The following is a 26024-nucleotide window of genomic DNA, read 5'->3' as shown; positions in this document are numbered from 1 at the left end:
ACTTTTTCATCATTTCCCTCCTACGGCTGAGCCCATTAGTGTGGAGGGAGTTTGTGACACTTTCCTAAGAAGCAGCCCTTTCTTTAGCTGTGAAACCAAGACTGGGACTTTCTCCCCTAGTAGAGGAAAAAGTTGATGTCAGAAGGAAGCACGCTCCACCAAGACAAAAGCAAAAGGGTGTTTGGTTGTTTTTTAATTGTGGGAAATTTTAAAAGATCTACCTATCTACCCCCCCCCAAATAGATATGCTTTCCCATGCATAGAAAAGCATCGGCAATTTTTTTTTTTTTACTGCATTTTTCTAGTAAGAAAATGGATTTATCCCTGGTCGCAGTAGCTCTATAGTAATCATGGTAATAGTACCTGCAAATGCTGGTTAAGCACTCAGGCAGGAGGCGCTGTGCTGAGAAAGCTCTTTGCCACAGCTCATGACTCTTTGATCTTCCCAAAATCTGGAAGAGGGGGTTGGTTACTGCTGTTATCCCCATTTTATGACTGAGGAAGCAGGTATTTGCAGAGGTGTAGAAATGTGCCCAGGGCACACCGCCTGTTTGGTGGGGGTGGGTGTGCTGGGGACAGGGTTTGCCCCCGCGCCAGCCACACTCCAGACTGACACCCTAGATGCTAAAGGGCCCTGGGTCTAGTGTTTATTAGGGAGGCAGCATGGACTGGTTATTGTTTTTTGTGGGGTTTTTTTTTTTAAGAGTCTTGTCGGTTTCCTGTGGAGATTTTCAGTTTCATTTGCATTTCACCCTTTCTGTTACTGGTGGTCATTGTGCTTCCTTTTCCTCCCATAACCTGGATGAACGGGCACTGACTCGGAGACCAGAAGCCCGGGTGGGGGTTTCACTTCCCCCACCAGCCACCTCTGTGGTCTTGCCCAGTTCGACACCTCTTTGTGCTGGGTCTTTATCTGTAAAATGAAGCTGTGGGAGTGCAACAGGGATCCTCCCCGTGTGATAAGTAGCCTCCCCCTCCTCTCCTATCTCCCCTCCCCACCTTTCAGCTCTTCTCCTTTCCTTCTCTTCCCGGCCACTGGCAGGCCCGCAGACCCTCCTTCTCTGTGCCGGGCGGTCAGGGGAAGTGGTGTGAGGGGGTGCTGCTGTCCAGGAGGCTCGGGGGACCCCAACAGAGTGAGGACAAGCAGGGTGATGTTGCTTGTTGGGACACATAGGCGGAGCTGGGCCCCCTCCAAACACTACGATGCTTTAACTCCTCTTAACAGCAAAAACCTTTAGGGGAGCCTGGGTGGCTCAGTCGGTTAAGCGTCTGCCTTCGGCTCAGGTCCTGATCCCAGGGTCCTGGGACTGAGTTCTGCATCGGGCTCCCTGCTCAGCAGGGAATCTGCTTCTCCCTCTGCCCCTTTCCCCTGCTTATGCTCTCATTCTCTCTTTCTCTTCGACAAATAAAGGAATAAATTATTTTTAAAAATATATGTTTTTAAAGGTCTTCAGGAAACAAGGGTAGTTTGGGACAGAATTCTTTCATTCTTTCATTCCCACACTAGTGGGAAACCTATTTTTTGGTCCAAAGGCTTTCTAATCCTGAGTCTGGTGGTTTCTGCTCACTATTAGGAGATGGCATCAGGCCTTCAGTGGTGGGATGGGGGTCGAGACAGAAAGTGGATGATACTCCATGCAGAGAATTTTTTGGATACCATTTTTAGTTACTTTTATGTTCTGCGGTTAAAGAAAAAATTTATTTGTTCACAGAGGATGCGTGCATTGTATTAGACACGAGTATTTGGACTGTTTCGGGGAAACTGGGATTTATTTCATCCAGGTCGGCTGGTTAGGGTTCTGTGGACAGAGAAGTAATCACCACCCATATCTCAGCAAATTAATGTTTTCCCAAATCATTTGAAATCCGGAGGGGCATTCATTTCACGAGCACGTGTATTTAAGTATTCCTTAAAGCTCCGGTTCACGAACACGGAAGCAGCTTCTTTGAGGCACTGAAATTTCCTAACTTCCCCAGCCTTCTTTCAGTTTGTCCTTGATTGTGTGGGAATTTGTGGGCCTTGATCACAGAAAGTCAGCCTCTAAAAGAGGAAGACTGCTTTAATGTCGCTACCATAACGCTCCTTTTAGACGACAGAAACGAAGTGCATCACTGGGGCCTTCTCGCCCCTATTTTAGGTGTGTTTCCAAGGAGTAGGCTGGTTGTCATGGTTTGGAAGAACTTCACTGTCAGGATGCAGTCATACTAGAGGGAGGCACAGGCCATCTGTCCCTCAGGGAGAGGTCTTGAGGAAATAAATAACCTCCCGGCCAGAATGTTTCAGATGTTTCTCTGCTTAAAGCAGAACTCAAGGTCAGACCATTTCTCAGGGCCCTCTTGTAGAATTCTCAGCTTCCAGAACTGAGGTTCGGTCTTTCAGGTCAGCGTATGGAAAGGTAGCGTGTTGTCTTCAGGCTTCTTTCCTCAGTTGTACTAGTCAGGAAGGGGCTGCACAAAGGGGCTAATTCCCTGCCCCCGTCTTCTCAGCATCCTTGTCTTTCTGTTCCCTGTTCATTCTCCACCACCATTCCACTCGCAAGGAGGATGAACTCTGCCAATCATCTCTGAACACTGTAAGGTTAGAGTTCTGAAATGCAGGCATAAGAGCAGTTTGCGTTTATTATTTTTGTCCAGAGTTTTTCTGTCAGTGGCTGTGGCAAGGTCTGCTTGAGAATTCTTCCCTACCCTGGGGTCCCAGAGTGGCTTCCAAGATTAGCACAGAGGGCTCTTGGAATGGACACAGCACCTGTCCAGCGAGGCAGGCCCAGTTCTGTGGGTCAGGAAACAGCACTCCTGTCAGATTCCGTGTCCTCTCATTTCTGGGAATGCCACAGCCCTCGCCACAGCCCTCGCCACGGCAGCTGAGAGCAGAGCCCTTGGGAGTCGGCTCCTGCCAGCCCACACCCCCTGTCCCAGGCCTCTTATTCATCAGCGTGCTTCTCTAGTATCATCAGCGTGCTTCTCTAGTACCCCACAAAGTGTGATGCGCCAGACCCAGGCAGATGCGTCATAAAGGGAAGACTTGGCCCCGTGGATAAAAAGGCATGCGTTCTTGCCCACGTTTTGCTATTTGCTGAGTTTTCAAAAACTTCCCAACCACACCCCTCAGTCTTTGTTTGAGTTCAAAGGGAGGCATGTGTGCTAACAGGATGTTTCTGGGCTCAGTCCCCATTGCATGCAGGAGGCCGACTTCGGGAGGTCCACTGGACACACTTTGTCTGAGCCCAGTGCCCAAGCCACTGGCCTCTGCGAGTGTCACGTCTCCTGTCCCATCTCTGGGTTACAGAGACGATTAAGACCAGTTTCTGCCCTCAAAGAGTCGTTTCATGAGTCTTTCCCTGTTCGCGTGGAAATACAGTTTGAGAGATGAGGTTGGGCTTCAAGTACCAACCCCCGCTCCCCGCCCCCCCCAAAAAAACCCCACAGGCTGACGTTCTTTTTCTGGAGCAGGAATCTGAGCAGGAACGCTGTCAGGCCGGCAAACTGCTGCAAGCTAGTTCTTGCCGGCCTGGGTCTTAAGGGTCCCAAATCCTATTTCATGTGCCGGTGGGGGTAGCCCTCTAGCCCCCCTCTGCCTTTAAGCACTTCTGGCCAATACAGTCCCCTGGTTTAAAGAGGGGAAAAAATGAAAGAAAGCCTGCTACCGGCCCAAATTTCTTAATGTTTTTGTCTTAAACCAATCGCATCTCCTTAGCTGACCCAAAATCCGGATCCCCCATTCCTGTGCAGCATCCCCCACCCCGCCCCAGTTGAGTAAACCAGCAGATGAGCTAAGCCCCAATCATCACCTTCTCCAGAAAAACAAACAAAAACAGCCGGAAGGAGGGCGGGCGGACTGGCGGAGGGGGGCGGGGGGCGCCGTAGGGATGCATCCAGCTAGAGTCTGGAAGGGGGCCTGCGCTGCCGGGCCCCCTCGGTGGGCGTGCGTGTGCGCGTGCGTGTGCGAGTGCACACGTGCCGCCCGCAGCGCCCCCGCCCCGGCCGCGGCCCGTCAGTGTCACAGGGAATCGCTAATGCGCGCGTCGCCATGGCGACCAGGGGAGCGGCGGAGCTAAAAGCGGCAGCCTCGGCCGGCCCGCCTCCCCCGCCGCAGCCCACCCTGAGCCGCGCGGATTCTCTTTGTCTCGCTCGCTCGCCGCCACCCCGCCTCCCCGCTTCCTCCTCCTCCTTCCTCCGCCTCCCGGCCTTTGTCGCCGTGCCCCCACGCACCCACAGCAGGTGCGGGGAACCCGAGGCTGGGCCCGCCTTGGGGCCCTTAAGGCCTCCCTTGAAACCAGTCTTTTAAAGAGAAGATTAGAACAGGAGCTGCTCTTCCTCACCTGGACGCCCGACCCCTGGCTCATTGCCCCTCTGGCTGCGGCCGCCCGTGGCCACCCTCTCACCCTCTCGCAGTACCGGACCGGACCGGGAGGTCCCGGGCTGCCCACCGGGCCCTCCTCCTCCCCCACCCCCCACGCTCCCCACCCCACCGCCGTGACTGGGCGCTGGACATCCTGCAGACTCACTCCTTCCGGGCCTGAGAAAACTCGTCAACTGCAGGAGTTCCTCATCTAGATGGGGTTGCTGGCCCCAGGTCAGAATGGCCAGGGCTTGAGCTCCTTGGTGGGGGTCTGTGGAGTTGCCGTGTAAGCAAAATGCACCGTGCTCCTGTTAGCGTCCAGGGTGACCTCTAATGAAGGGTGGCTGCAGTAGTGAGCCCCAACCCATACACCCTTCTGTTACCCATCTTTGTCCTCGTGCAATGAAGCAGCTCTAATGGGTGGCCCAGCTTAAGATGGCAGATTGTCTTAGATTCTAGCTGATGCCCCCTTCTTTACAACAACAGAAAAAGGGAGGGAGGGAGGGAGGAAGAAAGGAAGGAGGGAGAGAAAGAAAGAAAGGGGGAGAGAGAGAGAGGGAGAGAGGAAGAAAGGAAAGGAGAGCGAGGGAGGGAGAAAGAAAAGGGAGAGAGAGGAAGGAAGGGAGGGAGGGAAAGAAAAAGACAGTTGTGACACACCATGGTCTAATGAGATTTTTTTAAAAAATGTATTCTAAATACTAGCTCTACCTATCCAGCACATAGTTAGGCATTTGGCTTACCTGTACATTTTGGAATGATCTCTTCCATCTTCTGAAGGTCACAGAAGTGAAATGATGAAACAGTGATTAACAGGAACCTCAGACCACTCTTGTCATGGCCAAGAGTCAGTAGCTCTCTAGTGGCCTCCCGTTTCCATAACATTCCATGGACCCACTGCCATCATTCATTCCTACCTCAGCAATGAAAGGTCTGCCTTTGAAGGGGTATGGTTTGGGTTTCCACTTTAGAGTTACCCCTGATAAATGAATTTATCGTATATATTCACACAGAACAATGTCCGGACTGCTACACGGTCATGGGATGGTGGGTGCTTGCAGGGAGGGGAGCTGAGAGGCTAGAGGAGAAGGTGGAAGGCAAATAGATTTTCCCTATTGGCACCCCAGAAATGGCATAACATGTGCAATGGCATGTTATGCCATTGCATTTATTGTTGACTTTTTAAAAGGTGAAGTTAAAATTTAGTATCACCTCCTCAAGAACATGTCCCCTAATTCCCCCCACCAGCACCACCAAAGTAAATCTCTGTGATTCCATAGCATTCTGTACTTTTTGTGTTCAGAGCTCTTCCCAGATTTCTGTCTCAACAGCGGTGAGTGTGTAAGTCGTGTTTACATAAGTGTCCATGCCGGACTCTTGGCTCCGTGAGGGCAGAAGCAAGGTCTATCTTACACAGCGCCGTGTGCTCAAGGGCTGGCTGGCACTCAGCACTTAGTGTGTATCTGTTGATTCCAGAGAGGAGGAGGCATGTACAGGAGGGTAATGACCGAGTGATGGGGCCTGGGAGTCAGGAGGGGCGCTCATCTCCACGGCCCTCCTCTAAGCTCAGTGACCCTCCAGAGGCTCAACTCCTCCCGTACTGAGGACCTCTAGGACATGGCTCCAAATAATTTTCATGTCCCACTATCCTGTGTTTGCAATGCATGACAGTAAGAAGCTTGATTAATCAGTTACCTTGGGTATAAGGAATGCTGCCACTTCCCAAAGCAGTTCCCAAGCAGCTGATTGGAACTGTTGTCTCTGACGAGATAGGGCAAGCTCTTCTCCCCATCATTGCCAGGGAGGGAGACACTCCGGAGCTCTGCAGTGCCAGGCGCACGGGAAACCACCTGAGCCTTTATTTTTTTTTTTAAGATTTAATCTATTTATTTGACAGAGCAAGAGCACAAGCAGGGGAAGCAGCAGGCAGAGGGAGAAGCAGGCTCCCCCTTGAGCTGGGAGCCCAATGTGGGGCTTGATCCCAGGCACCCCTCCCTGAGGTTTAAAGCACCAAGGTCCAGGGGCCACACCCAGACCAAGCCAGTCGGTCTCTAGGAGGGGAGCCTGACCCCTGTGGGGGCCCCTGTTCTGCAGATGCTTCTCTGATAATCCTGGTGTACAGTCAAGGTTAAGAATCATCGCTCCATGGGCTTCCCAGAGCGAGTGGGGACACTTACACGCACCAAACCCAGAGATTTTTATTTCAGCCTTAAAGCTGATGCTAATGCACTTTAGGCTGGACAAAGAGATTACTTGTTTTAGCCCACCTCGGACTGGCTCAGCGCTGCTCACAGAACCTCTCCCCGCTTCACCTTCAAAAGCCTGCAGGTCCCTTTCCGTGACAGTTGTTTAAAACAAATATGTAACCATCTAATCAGGGCACGAACCATTTTTCAGACTTGCCTGGGCAGCAGTGACCTAAATATTACTCAGGGTGTCTGACTTCCAGCCCCAGAGGAAGAGTGTACTTGGTTTGATTGTTTTCATGCTAATGAACTTGAGCCAGTAATTCACAGTCCCCATCGGGATGGCTGCAGTCATTGGACGCTATGAAATAGTTCTTTAGACAGAAAGCAGTGGTATGGAGCTACTACGGAATTAGTCATTTGTCAGCAGAATCAGTTACACACTCAACCTAATTTGTGGTGCCATCTTTTTAATTGTTAGGAGATAGAAACTGGAGGAGTTGGTGGAAACACCTCAGCCCTTTCATACCAGCCACGGTGAATCTGGAAAGTGTGACTAACCCATTAATGAGCCAACAGGTTATTCAGCCCTCTCTCCCAGGTAACCCTGTGGGCAGTAAATAAGGCCAGTGTTAGAAGCCACTAACGCTGTGCACACACAGCCAGGAACTCTCCGTCCACTGCCCTCCAAGACACTAGCTGCAATTGACTTTCTCCTAGAAGCGTGCCTGCACTCAAGGTCAAGGCAAATTTGGTTTGCAGCCCCCTGGGGACGCTTCCCACTGAACTCTCTGGGGGGGGGGGGGGCGCAGGGAAATAAACGTTGCCCTGGGCTCTTAAGTTAGCAATGATGGAAAGAATTGGAGCTCTTCATGGCAGGCAGGAAGAATGCAGATGTGGTCTCCTTTTCAGCCGGCATGCTCCAGCCAGGATCCAAAAAACCCATTTCTGGGAACTTAAAAAGTAGGAGAGCAGTCAGATAGACTGGAGACCCCATGGGGCCTTTGATGTGTCTACCAGCAGCAGCATGGTGAGTGGTTTCTATGATGTGGGATTCCTGAGCAAGGAGAACTGGACCACCGCCACTGGTTCCTCTCTCATTAGAGGGCCAGAAATAGATGCCCCATCCCAGGAAAAGGGAAATAAGGCTGCATGGAATGTTTCATCTGTTGGAATATTGTTCTGTGCTGCCTGACAAGATTACTGAGTTCTCAGTTCTACAGCAGTGGCATTGAGTAAGAGTCTGAAAATTGATGCATTATGTACTCGCTTAAAATAGCAAATGCAGAATAGAAAAACCAGAGCTGCTCAGAAGTGTGCAGAACATGCTGATAGAAAGGCCCGCTTCACCTCTGTTATTAGCAGCATGAAAGGCTGTACTGGAGCAGGGGGCAGATTTCCCATGAAAAGCATTCGTGTGGTGAAGGCTTCTACACCGCAGTGGGACAGGGGTGGGGGGGGCACATTTTTTTAGTGAACATAACCGAGTGCAAATCCTTCTGTTCTCAAACAGGTGGTAGAAAGTGGGCTGTTTGTTTCTTTTCGTGTCAGTGTTCTGGAGTTGGTTTATGAGACGGTAGCTTCTGTTTTAAACTCTTTGAATTCCCCTCAGAACAAAAATCCCCCGTCACTTGCTGCCTAATCAGAGATCCTCTGCCGTGGGCTACGGTTGCCTGGATGGGCAGCAAAATTTAGTCAGAGTGAGGTGGGAAATGTATGAAAAGAACTGTGTCATCATCCTTTGTCAGCTCAAATGGGATTGGTTAAATACCCAAGAACAGGTGGAGGGGGCCTTCTGGAATCAGTGGCGTGGCACTGGAAGGCGGCAGAGTGGCCTCCGAAGGGGCTGGCCATGGTCAAGCCCGGAGGCCTTGACACTCGAGGGTTCTCAGCTTCGCCTCCGTTGTTCGGCCAACATCCTGAGCATGACACCCTCCTTCCCTGAAGCCCTTCACTCCACTAACAGATATTCTCAGAGCACGTGCTTCGCACCAGGTACCGTACCGAAGCCACCTTGCCTACCTTTTCTCCAGCTCTCCCCAGAGCCCTTTGGAAGGAAGGGCATCGCCCCCAGTTAATTATCCCTGTTTAGAAAACGGCTTCCAAAGATCAAGTGACCGGCCAGGCTAGACAGCTGGATTCAGACCTGAGACCGGCTGATTCCAAACTGGACGTTCCCTCCGCCGTGCCCCGTTGTCTCCTCTCCTGATTAAGCGACATTCCCAGAAATACAAAGAAACCTGCAAGGCCCTAGGCCCCGTCTCTTCCCAGCTGCTGCCGCCAGCTGGAATGTCCGGCTCCCGGGTGTGGAATAGTTAGTTGGTCGGTGTCCCAGAGAAATCACATTTTCCAGGCTTGGCAAACAGCCCCTCCACGGGGACTTGAGCTAACGGTTCAGTAAAACGTAATTTGCTGATTGTCATGGGACATTAACCAGTTTCCAGATTCCTATAGGCCACCAGTTTGACAGAACGTGGCCTCCTATTTGCAAAGCCAAGACTTCTTATCATTTTTCTTTTGGTCTTTCCTTTGTCATTTGCACTGGTGCTCCTAGGAATACCAGTTTGTTTGTTTGATTATATTTGTTTGACACAGAGAGCAAGTGAGAGAGCACAAGCAGGGAAAGTGGCAGAGGGAGAGGCAGGCTCCCCGCTGAGCAGGGAGCCTGATGCAGGACTGGATCCTAGGACCCTGGGATCATGACCTGAGCAGAAGGCAGAAGCTAGCCACCTAGATGCCCCGGAATACTGTTTTTAAAGTTTGGACAGTTTCAGGGGCGCCTGGGTGGCTCAGTAGGTTAAAGCCTCTGCCTTCAGCTCAGGTCATGATCCCAGGATCCTGGGATCGAGCCCAGTGTCGGCTCTGCTCAACAGGGAGCCTGCTTCCTCCTCTCTCTCTGCCTGCCTCTCTGCCTACTTGTGATCTCTGTCAAATAAATAAATAAAATCTTTTTAAAAATAAATAAAGTTTGGACATTTTCAGGTAACAATTGCTGGGAAGAATGTTAGGGAAAGTGTTAAAAAATTATATATATATATATATATATATGTGTGTATATATATATATATATAATAAAGGGTTTGAAATGTGAAGGGACCCCGAATGGAGGAGAGCAGCAGCCAGGTTGGGAAAAGCATGGTTGCTCAGGTGGGCCACTGTACTTGCCATGGTGATGCTGGTTTCTCAAATCCTAGGCTTATCTGCCTAATAGAGCACAGCAGTACAGTAATATCGTAAATAACGGTTTTATAATAGAGTCCACATACAGAGTAGGATTTGTGAAACAGCTGTGATATACGACCTACCTTACTGGGTAGGTTTCCCTTAAGAGAAGGAGAGCAATAAGGTGTGTACCCCCTGAGTCTACATCATGTGTAGTGAAACCGTTTGGTCAATTTTCCAGAGGAAGTCGAGCTCAGCAGTGTCCACAACCAGACGCCTTGTCTCAGTCTCTCCCATTGCCCAAGCTGAAGAGCTGGGAACGTGACATACCCCCTTTTACCATTTACATTCATCAGTCACCAGATTCTCGGTCTGATGCATCTCTCGCACTTGGCCTGTCTTTGCCCTCTTACCAAGCACTGTCCTCACTCCCTCAGTTGGCAGTATCCCAGCTGGTTTTCCACCCTGAATGCCCACACCAGTTGCTCTTCCACGTCACCTGCTTCCTCTCGGTCAGTTTCATGTTTTCACTCTTGCACGTACTGTAAGCCAGACACCCTTTTAGGCACAGGGGATATGGAAAGATGCGGTTCCCATGGGGCTCACCTTTGGGAAGGGGGTGGGAGCCACAGGAAGACAGACAGTAAGCCAGCCAAGAGTCAGACAAGTCAGTTTCAGACAGTAGTACCCATACAGAAGAAAACAAAGTATTCTCTATCTCCCCTACTAAGAATCCTTAAGGGGGCACCTGGGTGGCTCAGTCAGTTAAGCATCTAACTCTTGATTTCAGCTCAGATCATGATCTCAGGGTTGTGAGTTCGAGAGCTGCATTGGACTCTGCTTCCCCTTCTCCCTCTCCTTCTGCCCCCCACGCCCAGCTTGTGCAGTCTCTCAAAAAAAAATAAATAAGAATCCTTAAGGGTGTCCCATTGCCTATAGATCTAAGCCTAAACTCCTTGCCTGTCATCTACCCCAGCCTATCTGGCTGGCCTCAGCTCCCACTACCCTCTTCCAAACACAGTTCAATCCTGAACTCTGGGCCCATGCTTGCCATTCTCCCCACATTCTCTAAATCTCACTTTCAGATCAAGCTTCAGGGTCATCTCTGTCTGGCCAAGGCCTCCTCACCCTCTGAGGGGCAGTTCATTGCCTCCTATCTATAGGGTTCTGGAGATCCGTGTGTGCTGGGGAAGCCAGGTGGGCTTCAGGGAGGAAGTGCAGTTAGAGCTTGGGGGGTGTTGTGAAAGGAAGGAGACACAGCGGCCATGCTGGGCAAGCCCCCTGGGCTCACCATGAGCCTGTTCCCACAGGGACTTGGCACCATGTTCTGGAGCTGCTTTCCTCCATGTCTGTGCAGAGTCATGTGAGGAAGAGAGAGCAGTTCTCCATCAGGGCGCTGAGAGCCCCGGTTTGTTCAGAGAGCGTGTCTGCCTGGCAGAGCCCTGGGCCACACAGGCCAGGAGGCTGCACCAAGCCCTCCACGTCTGCTTGGACTAGGCACCTGCCTCCACCCTGTGCTTCCTGCGTGCACCCCCTAGCCCTTGAGTGATGCCAGCTCTAGTACCTTAGATGGTAGCCATTTGTTCAGTCCGCCTCCCCCCCACCCCCCGCCCAGGCTGTGAGCTCCTCGAGAACGGAGCTGTTTTATTCTTTATCTTACAGCCCAGAGCCTTAGACACAGACGTTTGATGTCAACGTGTTTCAAGACAAAGCTGAGGAACTCCTGAGCTTATTAATAGAACAACACTGTTCAAAAATGCCATCCTTGGGGCGCCTGGTGGGGCTCAGTCGGTTAAGTGTCTGCCTTTGACTCGGGTCATGATCTTGGGGTCCTGGGGTTGAGCCCCGTGTCGGGCTCCCTGCTCAGCGGGGAGGCTGCTTCTCCCTCTCCCTGTGCCTGCTGCTTCCCCTGCTCATGCTCACCCTCTCTCTTTCTGAAATAAATTTTTATTAAAAATGCCATCCTTAAAAAAGAAAATGCCATCTTCTAAGGCCAAGCCCAGTGAAAATAATTAATCTTGTATATGCATTCTTTTCATCAGTCTCCTTTCAGTACACGCATCCCCAGTATGTTTGTGGGGACCCGGGACCCCCTTCAGTGCTCCGTTCGCAGATGGGGGACTGCCATGTCTGTCGAGTGACCCACGGCCACCACAGATTGAAGTCCTGATGCTCCTTGACCCTCGGGGGCTGAACAGACGGATATAGAATGGTGTCCCTGACAAACCAGTAGAACCCATCTGTTCAGAGGAAGATGTGGGTCCTGGGGCATGTTCAGTCCGGTCTTACTTAGCACCTTCATTAACGATGTGAGTAGAAAATAAACACCAGCGTTCACAGATGGTGCTAACTTTGGAGGTGCTGTTAACAGAAGCATCAAGACAGAAGTAGAAATGTAAGCAGGAAACACCTAAGATGTTAAAAAAAAAGAACTCTCAAACAGGTTTTTTGGGGGGTTTTTTTGTTTTTTGTGGTTTTTTTGAGTAAAATAAAGCCCCTTCAAGCACAAGCACGGGGATAAGAAGCTGAAGGGAAGTGGGAAAGAAGGGAGAGCTCTAATGAAAGGCGGGGAAGAGGGGCTTGCAGACCTGGCCTCTTGTTAGAGATGATGGGACACGGCCCACGTGTCCCCCGACCCAGCCTGTGAGGCAGCCCCGTTCCCAGCAGCTGTCCCATTTGTTCTGTGGCAGGCTTTTTTGTTCGGTTTGGTGGTGTTTTGTCTTGTTGCTTCTGTGTTTGGTTCTTTCTGCATATTTGAGGGAGCTGCGGGTATGGTTTTGTTCTTACCATTTGGTTTTGAAAGGCTTCATTATCCCTCACATTGAGCATAAATTTGGGCATTTTGGGAGGGACAGAGAGACGCAGCCTTTAAATAGAGTCCAGATTCCAAACATATAACACAAAACGAAGCCGCCTCACTGCCACGGTCTCCGATGGCAGGGGAGGGACACAACTCAGACACCAGCGGCAACCCCTGGCCTCCGGGGGTGAGCTTCCCTGAGCTGCTTCAGCGTGTGGAGGCCACAGGAGGCCATGCCCTGCTTCACCTTGCCAGGGGACAGCTGCCAACACACAGAGAATAGGAACCTTCCGGTTGACAGAAACAGAAGCCAGGGTGTCCAGGGAGAAACAGCCTTCCTCGGGGACTCCGAATGGCAAGTCAAGACCCCAGGATGCACCAGGGAGGAGTCAAAACAGCGCACAGACTCTCCAAGCCCCAGGACAGCACCCCATCCTTTGACTGCCTGGAACCAACCATGCCTGGCAACATCAACCATCTTCTGGCCCAGGAGTGAGAGACGCAAACACCCGGAAAGGGAAACAGACAAGCTGCGAAAGTGCGCATGCAGTGGAGGGGCGTGGCCCCAGGCAAGACCGTCCCTGCCGTGGCCTCATTCTAGCAGATTCCGAAAGCTTTTGTACCTGGCTCAGGAGCGCCAGGGATCAAGGAATCCCACGCCTGCTGCACGAGCACTAGAAGAGCGTGGGGACTGGGCAGATGGGGTTCCCTCCTGAGACCAACACCCTGGAGCTGGGTCTAGCCTCCCCACTCCGCGGCTGGGAGGAGCTGCGTGACCCAGCCGAGCTTCCCTGTCCACGTCCGCAGCACAGGCATCATCAGCACCTGCTAAGGTTTGGGTGAGGATTAAAGGAGGCGGCGCAGGTAGTAAAACGCTTCCTCCAGTGCCTCGTACACGGCAGGTTCTTGATAAATGCGTGACAATGGTCAGCCTCCCCTGCCCCCATCTAAGACACCCTTACATCTACACAAGGCACACTACTAAGCAGTACCAGCCTTCGCCGACGTGTCTCTGTTTATACATGTGTGTGTGTTTCCAGACTCTGTCAGTCCAAGTGTTCTTGTTTCCCGGAGAACTTCATCAGCAGTGGGGCAGCGGCACCTCATGCAGGAGAGTGTGGATTGACCAAGCAAGGTCGTGAGTCGCTGTGCAAAGGGACTCTTGTGTTCTGAAGAGTGAGCCTCGCTCGTGCCTGTTAGTAGGTCCCTGCACGTAAACAGACCCTTGCTGAGAACCAGGCGCCGGGGGCACACTTCCCAGCAACCCTGCTCTGAAGATGCTCCAGGCTGGCCCTGGGTCTCCCCAGAGAGTCCCAGCCACCTTCTCAGTCATGTCTCTTTAAAAACCAGTATTCTGGGGCGCCTGGGTGGCTCTGTGGGTTAAAGCCTCTGCCTTCAGCTCAGGCCCTGATCTCAGGGTCTTGGGATCGAGCCCCACATCAGACTCTCTGCTCAGCAGGGAGCCTGCTTCCCTCTCTCTCTCTCTCTGCCTGCCTCTCTGCCTACTTGTGAATTCTGTCAAATAAATAAACAAAATCTTTAAAAACAAAACCAGTATTCTTTCTCTAGACATTTATGAAACTCCTGTTTTGGAGGAGACACCGCACGAGGGGCTCTCCACAGGGGGATGAAAACTACGCAGCAGTGCTGTGCTCAGAAGCATGTAGTAAACAGGGAGACCAGCTCCCGGGTATGTTCTAATGACTCTCAGTGGCAGGACTCACAGGGGCGGAGGCTTGGACTCAAGCCTGGTTGCCTGGGTTCAAATTCTGATGACGCTGTGTGACCTTGGCGGGTATTTTGCGTCTCTGCGCCTTATTTCCTCTTCTGAAAATGCAGCTTCCCTCACCTAGTCATGAGAATCCCATGAACCGGTATCTATAAAACTGTTCTTGAATTCGTTATTACACACGCATACCTTGTTTCATCGAGTTTCCCTTTACTATGCCTCACGGATCGGAGATGGGGAAGCAGAAGCCGAATTCTCGGAAGCACCTCCTTTTACTGGGCTTCACTTCCTGCACTGAATGCCAAGCGCATTTTTACAGTCGAGCAAGTCCCTTGCCGCCATTTTTCCCGCAGCACTTGCTCACTTTGTCTCTCACATTTTGGTAATCCTCCCACTATTTCAAACTTTCTCATTGTTATTTGTTAGGGTGATCCGTGATCAGTGGTGTTTGGTGTTACTGCTACAGTTGTTTTGGGTGCCAAGATCTGCCCCCATACAAGATGGTGAATAAGGAGATGTGTATGTTCTGACTCTCCACCGACCAGCCGCCCTCCCAACCTCCACTTCACGTCTCTCTTCCTTCCCTCCAGCCTCCCTATTCCCTGAGACACAACAGTCTTGAAATCAGGGCCGTGAATGACCCTACAGTGGCTTCTAAGTGCCCAAGGGAATGGAAGAGTCGCACATCTCTCACCATCAGTCAGAAGCCTGCCATGAGCAAGCTTAGTGAGGAAGGCACGTCAAAAGCAGAGACAGACCAGAAACTAGGCCTCTTGTACCCAACAGCCAAGTTGTGAACGCAGAGGAAAAGTGCCTGGAGATTAGAAGGGCTCCTCCAGCGAACGCACGGACGGTGAGAAAGCGACACAGCTGATTGCTGACACGGAGAAGGTTCTTGGGGTCCGAACAGAAGATCGAGCCAGCCATGACGTTCCCGGAAGCCAAAGCCTAATCTAGAGCAAGGCCCCAACTCTCTTCGCTTCTGTGAAGGTTGAGAGAGGGATGAAGCCACAGAAGAAAAGTCTGAAGCTGGTGGAGGTTAGTTCATGAGGTTTAAGAAAAGAAGCATTTTCCATAACAGAGAAGCAACAAGAGGAAGCAGCAGGTGCTGAGGCAGAAGCTGCAGCAAGATCTCCAGGAGATCCAGCTCAGATCCTTCATGACGGCGGCCACGCCAAACCGCAGGTTTTCAGCGTAGACAAAACAGCCGTCTCTCGGAAGACAACATCATCTAGGACTTTCATAGCCAGAGAGGAGAAGTCAGTGCAAAGCTTCAGAGGACAGGCTGACCCTCCTGTTAGGGGATAATGCAGCAGGATCTGTCTACAACATCGTCGTCTACTGAGCAGCTTCAGCCCACTGTTGAGAGCTACTGCTCAGGAAAAGATACATTTCAAAATACGGCGGCTCGCAGATAATGCACTTGGTCACGCAAGAGCTGTGAGGGAGACAGATCAAGGAGTAATATCAGCTTTCAAGTCCTGTTGCAGAAATACATTTCCTAAGGCTCTAGCTGCCGCAGGTGGTGATTCCTCTGACGGACCTAAGAGAGCAAAATAATGAAAACCTTCTAGAAAGGATTCACCATTCTTTTTTTTTTTTTTTTAAGATTTTATTTATTTATTTGACAGAGATCACAAGTAGGCAGAGAGGCAGGCAGAGAGAGAGAGGTGGAGGCAGGCTCCCTGCGGAGCAGAGAGCCCGATGCGAGGCTCGATCCCAGGACCCTGGGATCATGACCTGAGCTGAAGGCAGCGGCTTAACCCACTGAGCCACCCAGGCGCCCCAGGATTCATCATTCTTTCCTGATGCCATTAAGAACACTTGTGATTGGAGCCCCCAGGTGGCTCAGTGGGTTAAGCATCTGCCTTCGGCTCAGGTCATGATCTTGGGGTCCTGGGATCGAGTCCCGCATCAGGCTCTCTGCTCAGGGAAGAGCCTGCTTCTCCCTCTCCCTGCTGTTCCACCCCCGCCCCCACTGGTACTCTCTCTTGCTCTCTGTCAAATAAATAAAATCTTTTAAAAAAAAAAATGTTTGTGATTCGTGGGAAGAGGTCAAAATCTTAATGTTAACAGGAATTTGGGACAAGTAGATTCCCACCCTCACAGAGGACTTTGAGGGGTTCAAGACCTCCGTGCAGATGTGGCAGAAACTACAAGAAAAGTAGAATGAGAAGTGGAGCCCGGAGAGAGACAGAGTTGCTGCAACCTCATGATGAACCCTGAGCGGGGTTCTCATAGAGGAGCGAAGGTGGTGGTTTCTTGAGATGGAAACTGCTTCTGGTGAAGAGGCTGTGAAGACTGTCAAAATGACCACAGAGGATTTAGGACATGACATACGCCTGGTTGATAAAGCAGGAGCAGGGTTCCAGAGGACTGACTCCCGACCTTGAGAGAAGGTTGGCTGTGGGTAAAATGCTATTGAACCGCACTGCCTGCTACAGAGACAGCATTCCTGAATGGAAGAGTCAAACTTCACTTATTTTAAGAAACTGCCCCAGCCGCCCCGACCTTCGGCAGCCAGCACCCCGATCTGTCTACAGCTGCCAGCAGCGAGGGGAGACCCCTCCACCAGCAAAAAGAGTACAGCTTGCTGAAAGCTTGGGTGATGGTTAGCATTTGTGAGCAATAGAACGATCTTTTTTCCTTTTTTAAAGATTTTATTTATTTGACAGAGATCACAAGTAGGCAGAGAGGCAGGCAGAGGGAGAAGGGGAAGCAGGTTCCCCACCAAGCAGAGAGCCTGCTTTAACCCACTGAGCCACCCAGGTGCCCTGTAGCTGCATTTCTAAATCAAATCCAAGAAGTCACCTTTAACAGAGCTTCACACACCTGGGTCTACATACCCACATTCGTGTTTCCTTGTTCCCACATTTCTTCTTGGCTGCCTTTGTCGCTCTTGTCTACCTTGCATTAGATGAAGGGGAGCGTCTTTCCCACTTCCTTCTACTTCTTCCCGTCTTATACGGTTTAGCTGGGCATTCTTGTTTCCCATTTGTTTTCTTCACGCCCGTGCAGGTCTTAGGAAATCCAGAGTTCATCAGTGTCATCCCCATCCTCCTCCCAGATGCAAGGACCCAAGTCTCTCCCAGAGAACCACCAACCTATCATGTTGTTGTTTTCCAGGACTTTATTTAGATCCATCCTCAACTGAACCCCCAAAGTTAGTCATTTTCATTTTTATTATTATTATTTACAGTGAATGCTTATTTAGATTTACCTTGGTGTCTGAGTCGGTCATTGTTTTGCCCGCATACCCAGGCAATTGGCTGGGTATAGAATTCTAGGTTGACGGTTATTTTCCTTCAACGCTTGGAAGAGTCTGTTTTCATTATTTCTTCACATTTGATGAGAAGGCCTACTCTTCCTTTGCAAGTAATGCATCTTTTTCCTCTGGGTGTTCTTGTGGTTTGCCATTTGGTGATCTGCAGTGGGTTTGCTCTTCAAGAGGTTAAAAAAAGAAAGCTTGAGGTTTCAGGTCTTTTCTGGAAAACTGTGTTTTCCCACCCAGTGATTCCTTTGCCACTTTGCCAGGCCTGAAGATAGACTCCTATGACCCTTTCCTAGATCTTGCAGCCTGCCGGGGCTCAGCCTCCTCCCAGACCTCAGACCTGGGCATGACGCCTGCTCAAGCCAGCATGTCCCCAGGCTTGGCATTTGCTGGACCCTAGCCTCGTACTCCCTCCTTTCTTCTAACTCCAGGAGATTATCCTTGTTTTCCTTCAGCCTCCACTTCCGATTTTATGTGGAATTCTGTTCATATTCCTAGACACCAGCAAGCCATCAGGGAAGCTTGTCAGCTCCCGTCATGCTGATGGAACGAGCAGGGCACCATTGCTCACTCTGAGCTATGAGAGAACAGTGGACACAGAGAAACACCCGGCTCAGCCCAGGATGGGGGCAGGCGGTTCTCAAGAGCTCTGGGGAATGACTGAAAGGATTTTAGCAGGAGAGGGACAGGATCTTTTTGTGCCTTAAGAAGATCTCTCTGATGACAATGTGGAGGACGTGTGTGAGGGGGGGAAGGGGGCAAACTGAAGGCAGAGGAGTCTGCTGGGAGGCTGCATCGGGGCTGAGTTCTGGACTATGGTGACAGCAAGGGAGTGAGACCGAGAAAACGCAGTGAACCAAGAGGTTGGTGACTCGCTGTGGGCAGCGGAGGGAGAGGAAGGATCCAGGCTGACTTGCGGCTTCCAGGCCTCCATGACCAGGTAGATGATGACCACACTCCCCGTCCTAGGCGTGATGAGAGGAGGGAGCCAGTTTTGGGGAAGGGGCCAAGAGGATGAGCTCAGCATTGAACACATGAAGACTCAGCTCAGGGGGTTTCTCTGGTAGGTGGTAGCAGATCTGTGCTTGGACCCCATGCTAAGATGGGGACACTGACTGGGTAACTGCCACTGAAACCACAGGCATGGGGTGACACTACTGTGGGATAATGTCTGAGAGGAGAAGGACTAAAGATAAAACTTAAGGAGTAAGAAGATACTCCTGTAGGAGTCCTTGTCCTTCCTTAAGTGCCAGTCTGGACATCCCCACCTCTGGAAGCCCAGGGCAGCTGAGGGGGCCCTCCTCTGTGGGTCCCATGCACATCACCCCATCAAGAACAGGAGCACCTTGAGCTCAGGGCCCAGGGTCCAGCCAGGGTAGCTGCTCAGTGAAGAGCTGCCAGGCAGACCGCAGGCCAGGGAGAAATGGGCGATGGTGGTCGGCGAGGAGAAAGCCGAGGCAAGGCCACAAATAGGGGACGTGGGTTTCTGCCCACCAGACCTGGGAGCAGACTCTGTTCAGTGATGTGGAGGCAGACGTGGGGCCTCAGAACAAGCTGCCTGCCAAGAGCGGTGTCGTGACAAGGGAAGCTTTCTCTTCTAATTAAAAATGGTGACCCCATGCCTCACCAGCAGCAACCCAGACAGGACTCGGGAGACCAGGAGTTGGGATACCCCACTCTCAGGACCAGTGACGTTGGCCTCAGTCTCGCTTTACAAGTGACCCTGACCTGAGTAGCCCTTCAGCCCCGAGAAAAACAGAAGTAGCATTTCCTAAAGCCGGGTTTTGAAAGACTAGCCTTGTGTGGTTTGACACAGCAGAGTGGGGCTTGCTTCCTGACGCGAAACGCACAGGGACAGCTGCACACACAAGCTCTGGCTGTCCCATCCATAGCGCATCCCCAGCCACCACCCAAGCTAACACGTTGTATCCTGGGGTGCCCAGAGAAGGGCCTGACTCTGGACCCCGGGGGTCCGGCACGAAATGCTGACCACACCGCTTACCGCTTAGAGAGGCCTCTATTTACGACCTGCCTGCGTCTGGTGCAAGGCGAGCTTCCTCCCACCACATCCTGTGTGCAAACCCAAGGGCGCAGGTCGAATTAGCCTCACACTTGGGAACACCTCGCCGGCCCCCAGAGAACGTGCTCGCCAGGGCACAGCACTATACCCCGCACCCCCTACGTTCCCCCTTAGAGCGCATTTATCCAAATGGGGTCACCACCCTTCTAGAGGGGAACGCCGGCGACGCCCTTGAGAAAGTGGCCCACTCGTTTCTGGGTGGGTGGGAGTCTCCCCATCCCAGCTGCAGGGGGCTGGACAGGAGTGGACACTTCCTAGGCCGATTCAGCTCCCAGGGGGACTTTGGTTACCCCTTTCTGTGCAGGACCTACAGAGAAACCCCACAGCTCACACGGGGATGCCTGCTGCTGGGGTCTTGCATTTACCCACGGATTTCCCTAATGAGGACCAGCGTCTAAATGCAAAATGAAGGAACGTAATTCGATAAAGGCCATTTGCCTGCAGTAACGGCTTGGAACAGATGAAACAAGATGAAAGTCCCCGAATTCCAGAGTTTGCTGAGCCATTAAGTCCTGTAACAGAAGACGGGGAGGAAAGCAGCCCTCCCCTTGCCGCCAGCCTCCAGCGGCAGCTGTCACTGGGCTTGGCATGCCATCGGAGGGAGACACCCCACCCCCATCTATAAAATCTGCCTTTTCTTAAAAAGATGAGGAAGTCACTCTAGCGCTCTAAAGATTTCTAGTGTGGTGAAGCTCCAGCCAGAGAGGTCAGCTGACGCTCCCAGAAGGTCTACTTCCTGGCCACCCCTGGAACCCAGCTACTGCTCTGTCCCCAAAACAGGCACAAGAAACCCCTAGCTGGTCTTAGAGCCATTTTTGGTTGAGCTTGAGATGAGAAAGAAAACACAGTTTGAGGGCAAGTTCTTATTTGTCCTTTATGCAAGATTGTATAGGGGCACCTGGGTGGCTCAGTCAGTTACGAGTCTGCCTTCGGCTCGGATCATGATCCCGGGATCTTGGGATCGAGCTCTGCATCGGGCTCCCTGCTCAGTGGGAAGCCTGCTTCTCCCTCTCTCACTCCCCCTGCTCATGTTCCTACTCTACTCTCTCTGTCAAATAAAAAATCTTTAAAAAATTTTTTTCTTTAAATATTTTATTGTAATGCACACACGCATGAGCAGGGGGCAGGGCAGAGGGAGAGGATCGCCTGCAGACCCTGCATGGAGCACGGAGCTCACGCCGGGGCTCCATCCCACCACCCTGAGATCCTGACCTGAGCCAAGACCAAGAATCGGATGCTCAACTGTACCTCCCAGGGGTCCCAATTAGTCTTTCAGAGGAATCTACTTTTTTTTTTCTCGTTATCGTGGTTTAAAACACACAGAACGTAAATTTACCATAGTCATGTTTAGTACAGTTGCAGTGCTATGCAGCCATCACCACTGTCTAGTTCCAGAATATTCTCGTCACCCCAGAAGGAAACCCCATACCCTTCAAGCAGTCCCTCCACACCCCACCCCTCTGTTTCTAACCCTGTGGATTTGGGTGTTCTGCACATTTCCTGCAAGTGGAATTACACAACACATGGCTTTTGTGTCTGGCTTCTCTCAGCTTGTTTTCCAGGGTCGTCTGTGTTGGGGCCTGTGTCAGTGCTTCCTTTTTACGGCTCAGCGATATTTCACTGCGCGGATATGCCACTCCGTCCCTTCATTGGCTGACAGATATTTGGGTTATTTCTACCTTCTGTTTATTGTCTGTGAAGCTGCCATAATCATTCTGGTAAATGTTGTGTTGTGTGAACTTCTGCTTCCAGTTCTCTTGGATGTGTCTCCAGGAGTGGGAGGAATTGCTGGGTTGTGGGGTAATAATTCTGTGTGACTTGCTGAGGAACCACCAGACTCCATCCACGTCCTCCCACTTTGTCACCCATCGGTGGCTGTATGCGGACAGCGCTGGCAGGTGTTGCTCAGCCCAGCCCTGAAGACCAGAAGGCTGTTCTCCTTGCAGCCCACGTTGTTCTATCCTAAAACCATCACATGTAGCCCCTCACCCCTGACTTCTGCCCACACCCCACAGCACCCCATGAAGACAGGCTGGGAATCCAGACAGGGCCCCTCAGGGCTCTGCCGAGGGAAGGAGCAGGAGCGCCGGCACGGACTGTCACTTAAGTTGGGAATAGAGAATATTCCTTTGCTAAGGGGCAGGCCTCCCATTATACAGGCTGTCTGGCCACTTTCCCCTTGGGATGAACTTCACAGGCTGGGCCTGCTTCGGCCCTCACTGAGCCCAGCCTGTATGAGTATCTGGAGTTGGCGGAGTTGTGTTGCTGGGGGCAGGGAGCGGTGTGCAGAGCAGGGGACAGGAGGCCTGCGCACCACACCAGCGCTGCGTGAGCCCTGTTAAGGGCCCTTGCTGCCCTCTGGGACTCGCATTCTGGAAGTGGAGCCCAGACCGTGGGCTGAGGCTGCTAGAAAGGCTAGCGGAGATGCATCCAGCCCTGCCCAGTGTAGGAAGCAGCAGCCTGGAGCTCCGGTTCTCTGTCTGGAGCTTTTTCTCTCCTACAACCCCCACCCGGGGGGCTCATTTACAAGGTGAAGTTGGGCCCTTGTGACTTCCTTCTGCAGTCTACATAACCGGTTGCTCTTCCATCTCCCACCGGCCTCACCCCTGCACCGAGAGTTCAGAGCAGATGCTAGAGATGCCCAGAGCCCGAAAGAGGGAGGAAGAGTGAAGTCAGGGGCCACACTGTGTGGACACCGAACTCAGGGCTGGGGAGGGCCGGAGTCAGAAGGACCCTACTGAAAGTAGCCTTTCCCAGTGGTACAAACCTGAGAACATGGGGGTCGCTGGTGAGTACCATCCCCCCCATCTGTTTGGAATGGTGCCCTTTTAGAGCCATTTTGAGGACTTTCTCCAGAACCCACTGCGTGCACACTACTGTGCCATGGAGTGGGTGGGGGACACAGACGCAGAAAGTGGGAGACAGGGCCTGTTCCCAGCAGTGCACGGAGGGAAGACATGCGCCCATTAGCAGGCAAGGGCAAAAGGGATGCCTCTACCAGAGCCAGAAGAGGGACATCCCCAGGGGCTGTGATTCCAGCTCAGAGGGACCCAGAGGCGGTGCCAGGTTGACAAGAGGGACCAGGAGGCTGACTAAGCCGGGGAAGGTACAGGATCCAGGTCCTGGAAGCATCTGCGGCCACAGGCAGGGCTGTAACGGGGGTGGGGGGGGCCTTCCTTGCCCTGGGCCAGCATGACAGTGGGGACCAGGAGCGCAGGGCCCTCACCGAGACCCCACACAACAGCCCTGGCTCCCCCAGGATCAGAGCAGTGCCTGAGTCACTGCCTCCGCCGGACTCTATTTATGTCCAATCTAGTTAGAAATATCTGTCTAAGCCAAGGTTTTAGCTGCAGCTGAAGACATCAAGTATTAGATACTTAATGCCCACGAGTGATAACCACGAGCCTCCTCCTGCTCCACCATCTGCCTCCGGGACAGACCAGGAAGAAGGCAGGTGGGAAAGAGGCAGGAGGAAGCCCGAGCCCGACATCCTTGGCCACGTGCAGACAGGTGCCGGGAAGTCCCCGCTGCGGCGCGGAGGTCCCGCATCCGAGGGGCCGCGACTCCCGTCAGGCCAAGCACGTGCCCAGAAAGCACCTTGCACACACCTGGGCACAGCAGAGCTGCGTGCCCTGCCAGCCCACCCAGCGCCCGGGATCCCAGCCGACACAGGCCCTCGTCCTTGCATCTCTGGCTCCGAGAAAGCCGAGGGGCACAAGCCACGGTGTGGGGGTGTGCCATTGTGTGAGAGCACACTGTGGGGGTGTGCTATTGTGCGTGAGTGCACGGGAGGTGCCCGCCACTTTGCACGTGTTTCTCCGCTTGGCAAAGAGGTGGCGTCTGGAGTGCCCGCAGTGTGGCAGCCCGCAGCAGGTGCACTGGCACTTGGGGTTGGGGGGCATCTACCAGGCAGGCCTTCGGTGACCCCGAGTGGGCGAGGGCCCGCTCAGGGCACTGGGAAAGCGGGAGTCAGCCCCAGTTCTCCCTGCTGGGCCCCGTACTGGGCAGAACTCCAGGGACACCTTTCTCTCGCCAGGCGGAGCCCACAGGCAAGAATCTCCAGTCCCCCCACCGCCCCCACGCGCCTCCCAGAGCTCCCTGTTGCGGCCACAGACTGCTGATCAGTAGCCCTGAATCAGAAACTCGTGCCTCTTCTGACGAGCCCCCTGCTGACCTTTCCCGCCCAAGTGACCAGGCCCCGGCCTCAGGCCAGGGTGCCGCATTGTGCAGCTCTGGTCCTCCCGCAGCAGGCTGGGTGCCCCGTGGCAGCCCCACTCTCTGCCGGCTTGAGGCCGCCCAGCGCGACTTTTGCTGCCCTCACCCTGTCCGAGGGCATCGCCTGTGCCCCTGACCCTGAGGCCCCAGGGGTTGCCAGGGCCATTCACCCCACTCTGGCCAGCTGCTAACTGCCTGTCTGGTCTTTCTCTTTCTGGTTCTTCAGTGAGAAGCGCCACCTTCAAGTCAACGTCACTAACCCCGTGCAGTGCAGCCTGCACGGCAAGAAGTGCACGGTCTCCGTGGAGACGCGGATCAACCAGCCAGAGCCCGACTTCACCAAGAACCGCTCCGGCTTCATCCTCAGCGTGCCAGGGAACTGACCGCTCACCGGGGAGGCCTTGCAGCCCCCGTCTGACTTGCTGACTCCCCGCTACCGCCCGCTAGAAATCAGCTCACAAGGGTCCTCCGTGCTTGGGGCCGAGCCCCTCTCCTGCCTCCTCCAGGGCTCCTCCCCTGAGGTTTTCTTGCTGGTTTTCTGCCTTTGGTCTCCATCCTCCTCTCCCCCCACTTTCCACAGCCCTCACTCAACAAACCAAAGACCCCGGTGCCCTGCCACAGACCCCTGGGCTCACACCCAGACACAGCTCCCCGCAGAGGCCACTCAATGTCGGCAGAGGCCCCCGCCGCCACACCCCCCACCCCCATTGGCCTGTTCAGGTCCACATGCCCTGACCCACTGACCTGCACCTGACCCCACAAGGGGTGGATGCAGTTTTCCCAACCCAAAACGTGTTCCCCTGGGGGGGTTGGGGGATATCGTCGGAGATGAGCTGGGGATATAGTCCTGTTTTCTCCATAAGCACAGCCCGCCACCCCTTTCCCCTAAGGGTCCCTGGCTCAGAGCTCCTCAGTGGGGCTCCTTTCCCCAGCAGTCAGCCAGAGCCATCAGGGAGGCAGGTTCACCTGTCAGGCCAGCCCCTCGGCCCCTGGCCAGAACAGCCGTGCCCAGCTGGCGGCCCAGCCTGCACGCCCCCCTGCCCCCCACCCCCGGGCCCACAGGCCACCTCTCTGGGAGAGAGCAGAGCAGGTGCTCCAAGGCCCATCTTAACTGCATGGCCTGTGCCCATGGCAGTCACACAGGGACATGTGCAACACTCAGGGCTGCACATCAGACACAATGTCTGATGTGCCCACACTCCCGGAGGGAGCACCAATTAGAAAACAGAGTTCTAGGGGGCAGGGAGCACTCCAAGTGGTGGTGGGGGAGAGGGGGGTCTGTAGTTTTCCCCTTCTGACACCCCTGTTTCAGACACGTTTGGAGAACAAGGACCAGGGCCAGAGGGGCAGAGTGACAGAAACAGAGTGGGGGGGTCCTGGCACTGCAGGCCAGGCCAGGATGCCCCCCCAGCCCCGCATACACCTCCCCACCCCACCCCCGCAGCTGGGGCCCAGGCTGGGCCTGCAGGCCTCATGCCAGGAGAGTGCCACGGTCTTGCCAGGCTGGGCCCAGCAGGATGCTTCCTGAGACCCATCCGCTCCTGAGCTTCGACTGAGGACGCTGCCCCAAGCCCCGAGCAGCGCGGGCTGCCCAGGCCAGGAGACTTAAAAAGAGAGACCTGGGACACCCCAATGTGGGGAGGAGGCTGAGGGGGAGCCCACAGCTTGGGAGGAGACCATTGGGAGATAAAAGAGGGACGCGCTGACGTTCTCCTCACTTTTTATGCCACAGATGTGCCCACTCCCTCCTCCTACCACCTCCCCCTGCTCCCGAGCCGAGCCGCCACCCTGACTCCGCAACACACACTAGTACCTGAGCGCAGCACCCTGCCCCCGCCGTGCCTGGCCCAGCGCCTGCCACCATGACCTGGCCGACCCGCCGGGTGGTCCCAACAAGCAGCCCGGTTTTCCCCCACACCCCCTGCCTGACTCCCCATGGCCCCCAAAACCGCAAAACCTTTGCACCATGTGCAATTTGCGACAAAGAATCCTCTTGGCATCCGGTCCTTAGAAAGCCTTTCTCATTCTGGAAGCCCGGTCAGCTGCCTGCCCGCACAGAGGCACCACCAGCCTGTTTGGCAGCGGAGTTTTGCCAATCACCTTGACACTAGCAGAACCATCCTCCCTGGGATGGCGCCTGCTCTCCTTTCCACTCATTTCCCCAAACTTGTTGCTTTACGCTAGAGACGTGCGCATGTATGTTTTAGATGCACCAAAATGGAACATGCCAAAAGGAGTGCCTTTC

The 26024-nt window shown here is 53.3% G+C and overlaps 1 protein-coding gene across 1 annotated transcript in view; it reads left to right on the top strand.

The window, feature by feature from the left end:
* Nucleotides 1-25134, top strand: part of LOC111151444 (myosin ID) — a 243387-nt gene extending 218253 nt beyond the window's left edge. The window contains exon 22 of the mRNA XM_022509449.1: nt 24006-25134. Within this exon, the coding sequence (XP_022365157.1) occupies nt 24006-24162 (157 nt within the window). The 3' untranslated portion in view covers nt 24163-25134. The remainder of the gene's footprint in view (nt 1-24005) is intronic.
* The last annotated feature ends 890 nt before the right edge of the window (nt 25135-26024 follow it).

Source organism: Enhydra lutris, unplaced genomic scaffold (genome assembly GCF_002288905.1).
Source record: "Enhydra lutris kenyoni isolate GAN:26980312 unplaced genomic scaffold, ASM228890v2 scaffoldscaffold26, whole genome shotgun sequence".
Lineage (NCBI taxonomy): Eukaryota > Metazoa > Chordata > Mammalia > Carnivora > Mustelidae > Enhydra > Enhydra lutris.
The sequence above is the reverse complement of the archived record's forward strand: the minus strand, read 5'-3'. Positions and strand labels throughout refer to the sequence as shown.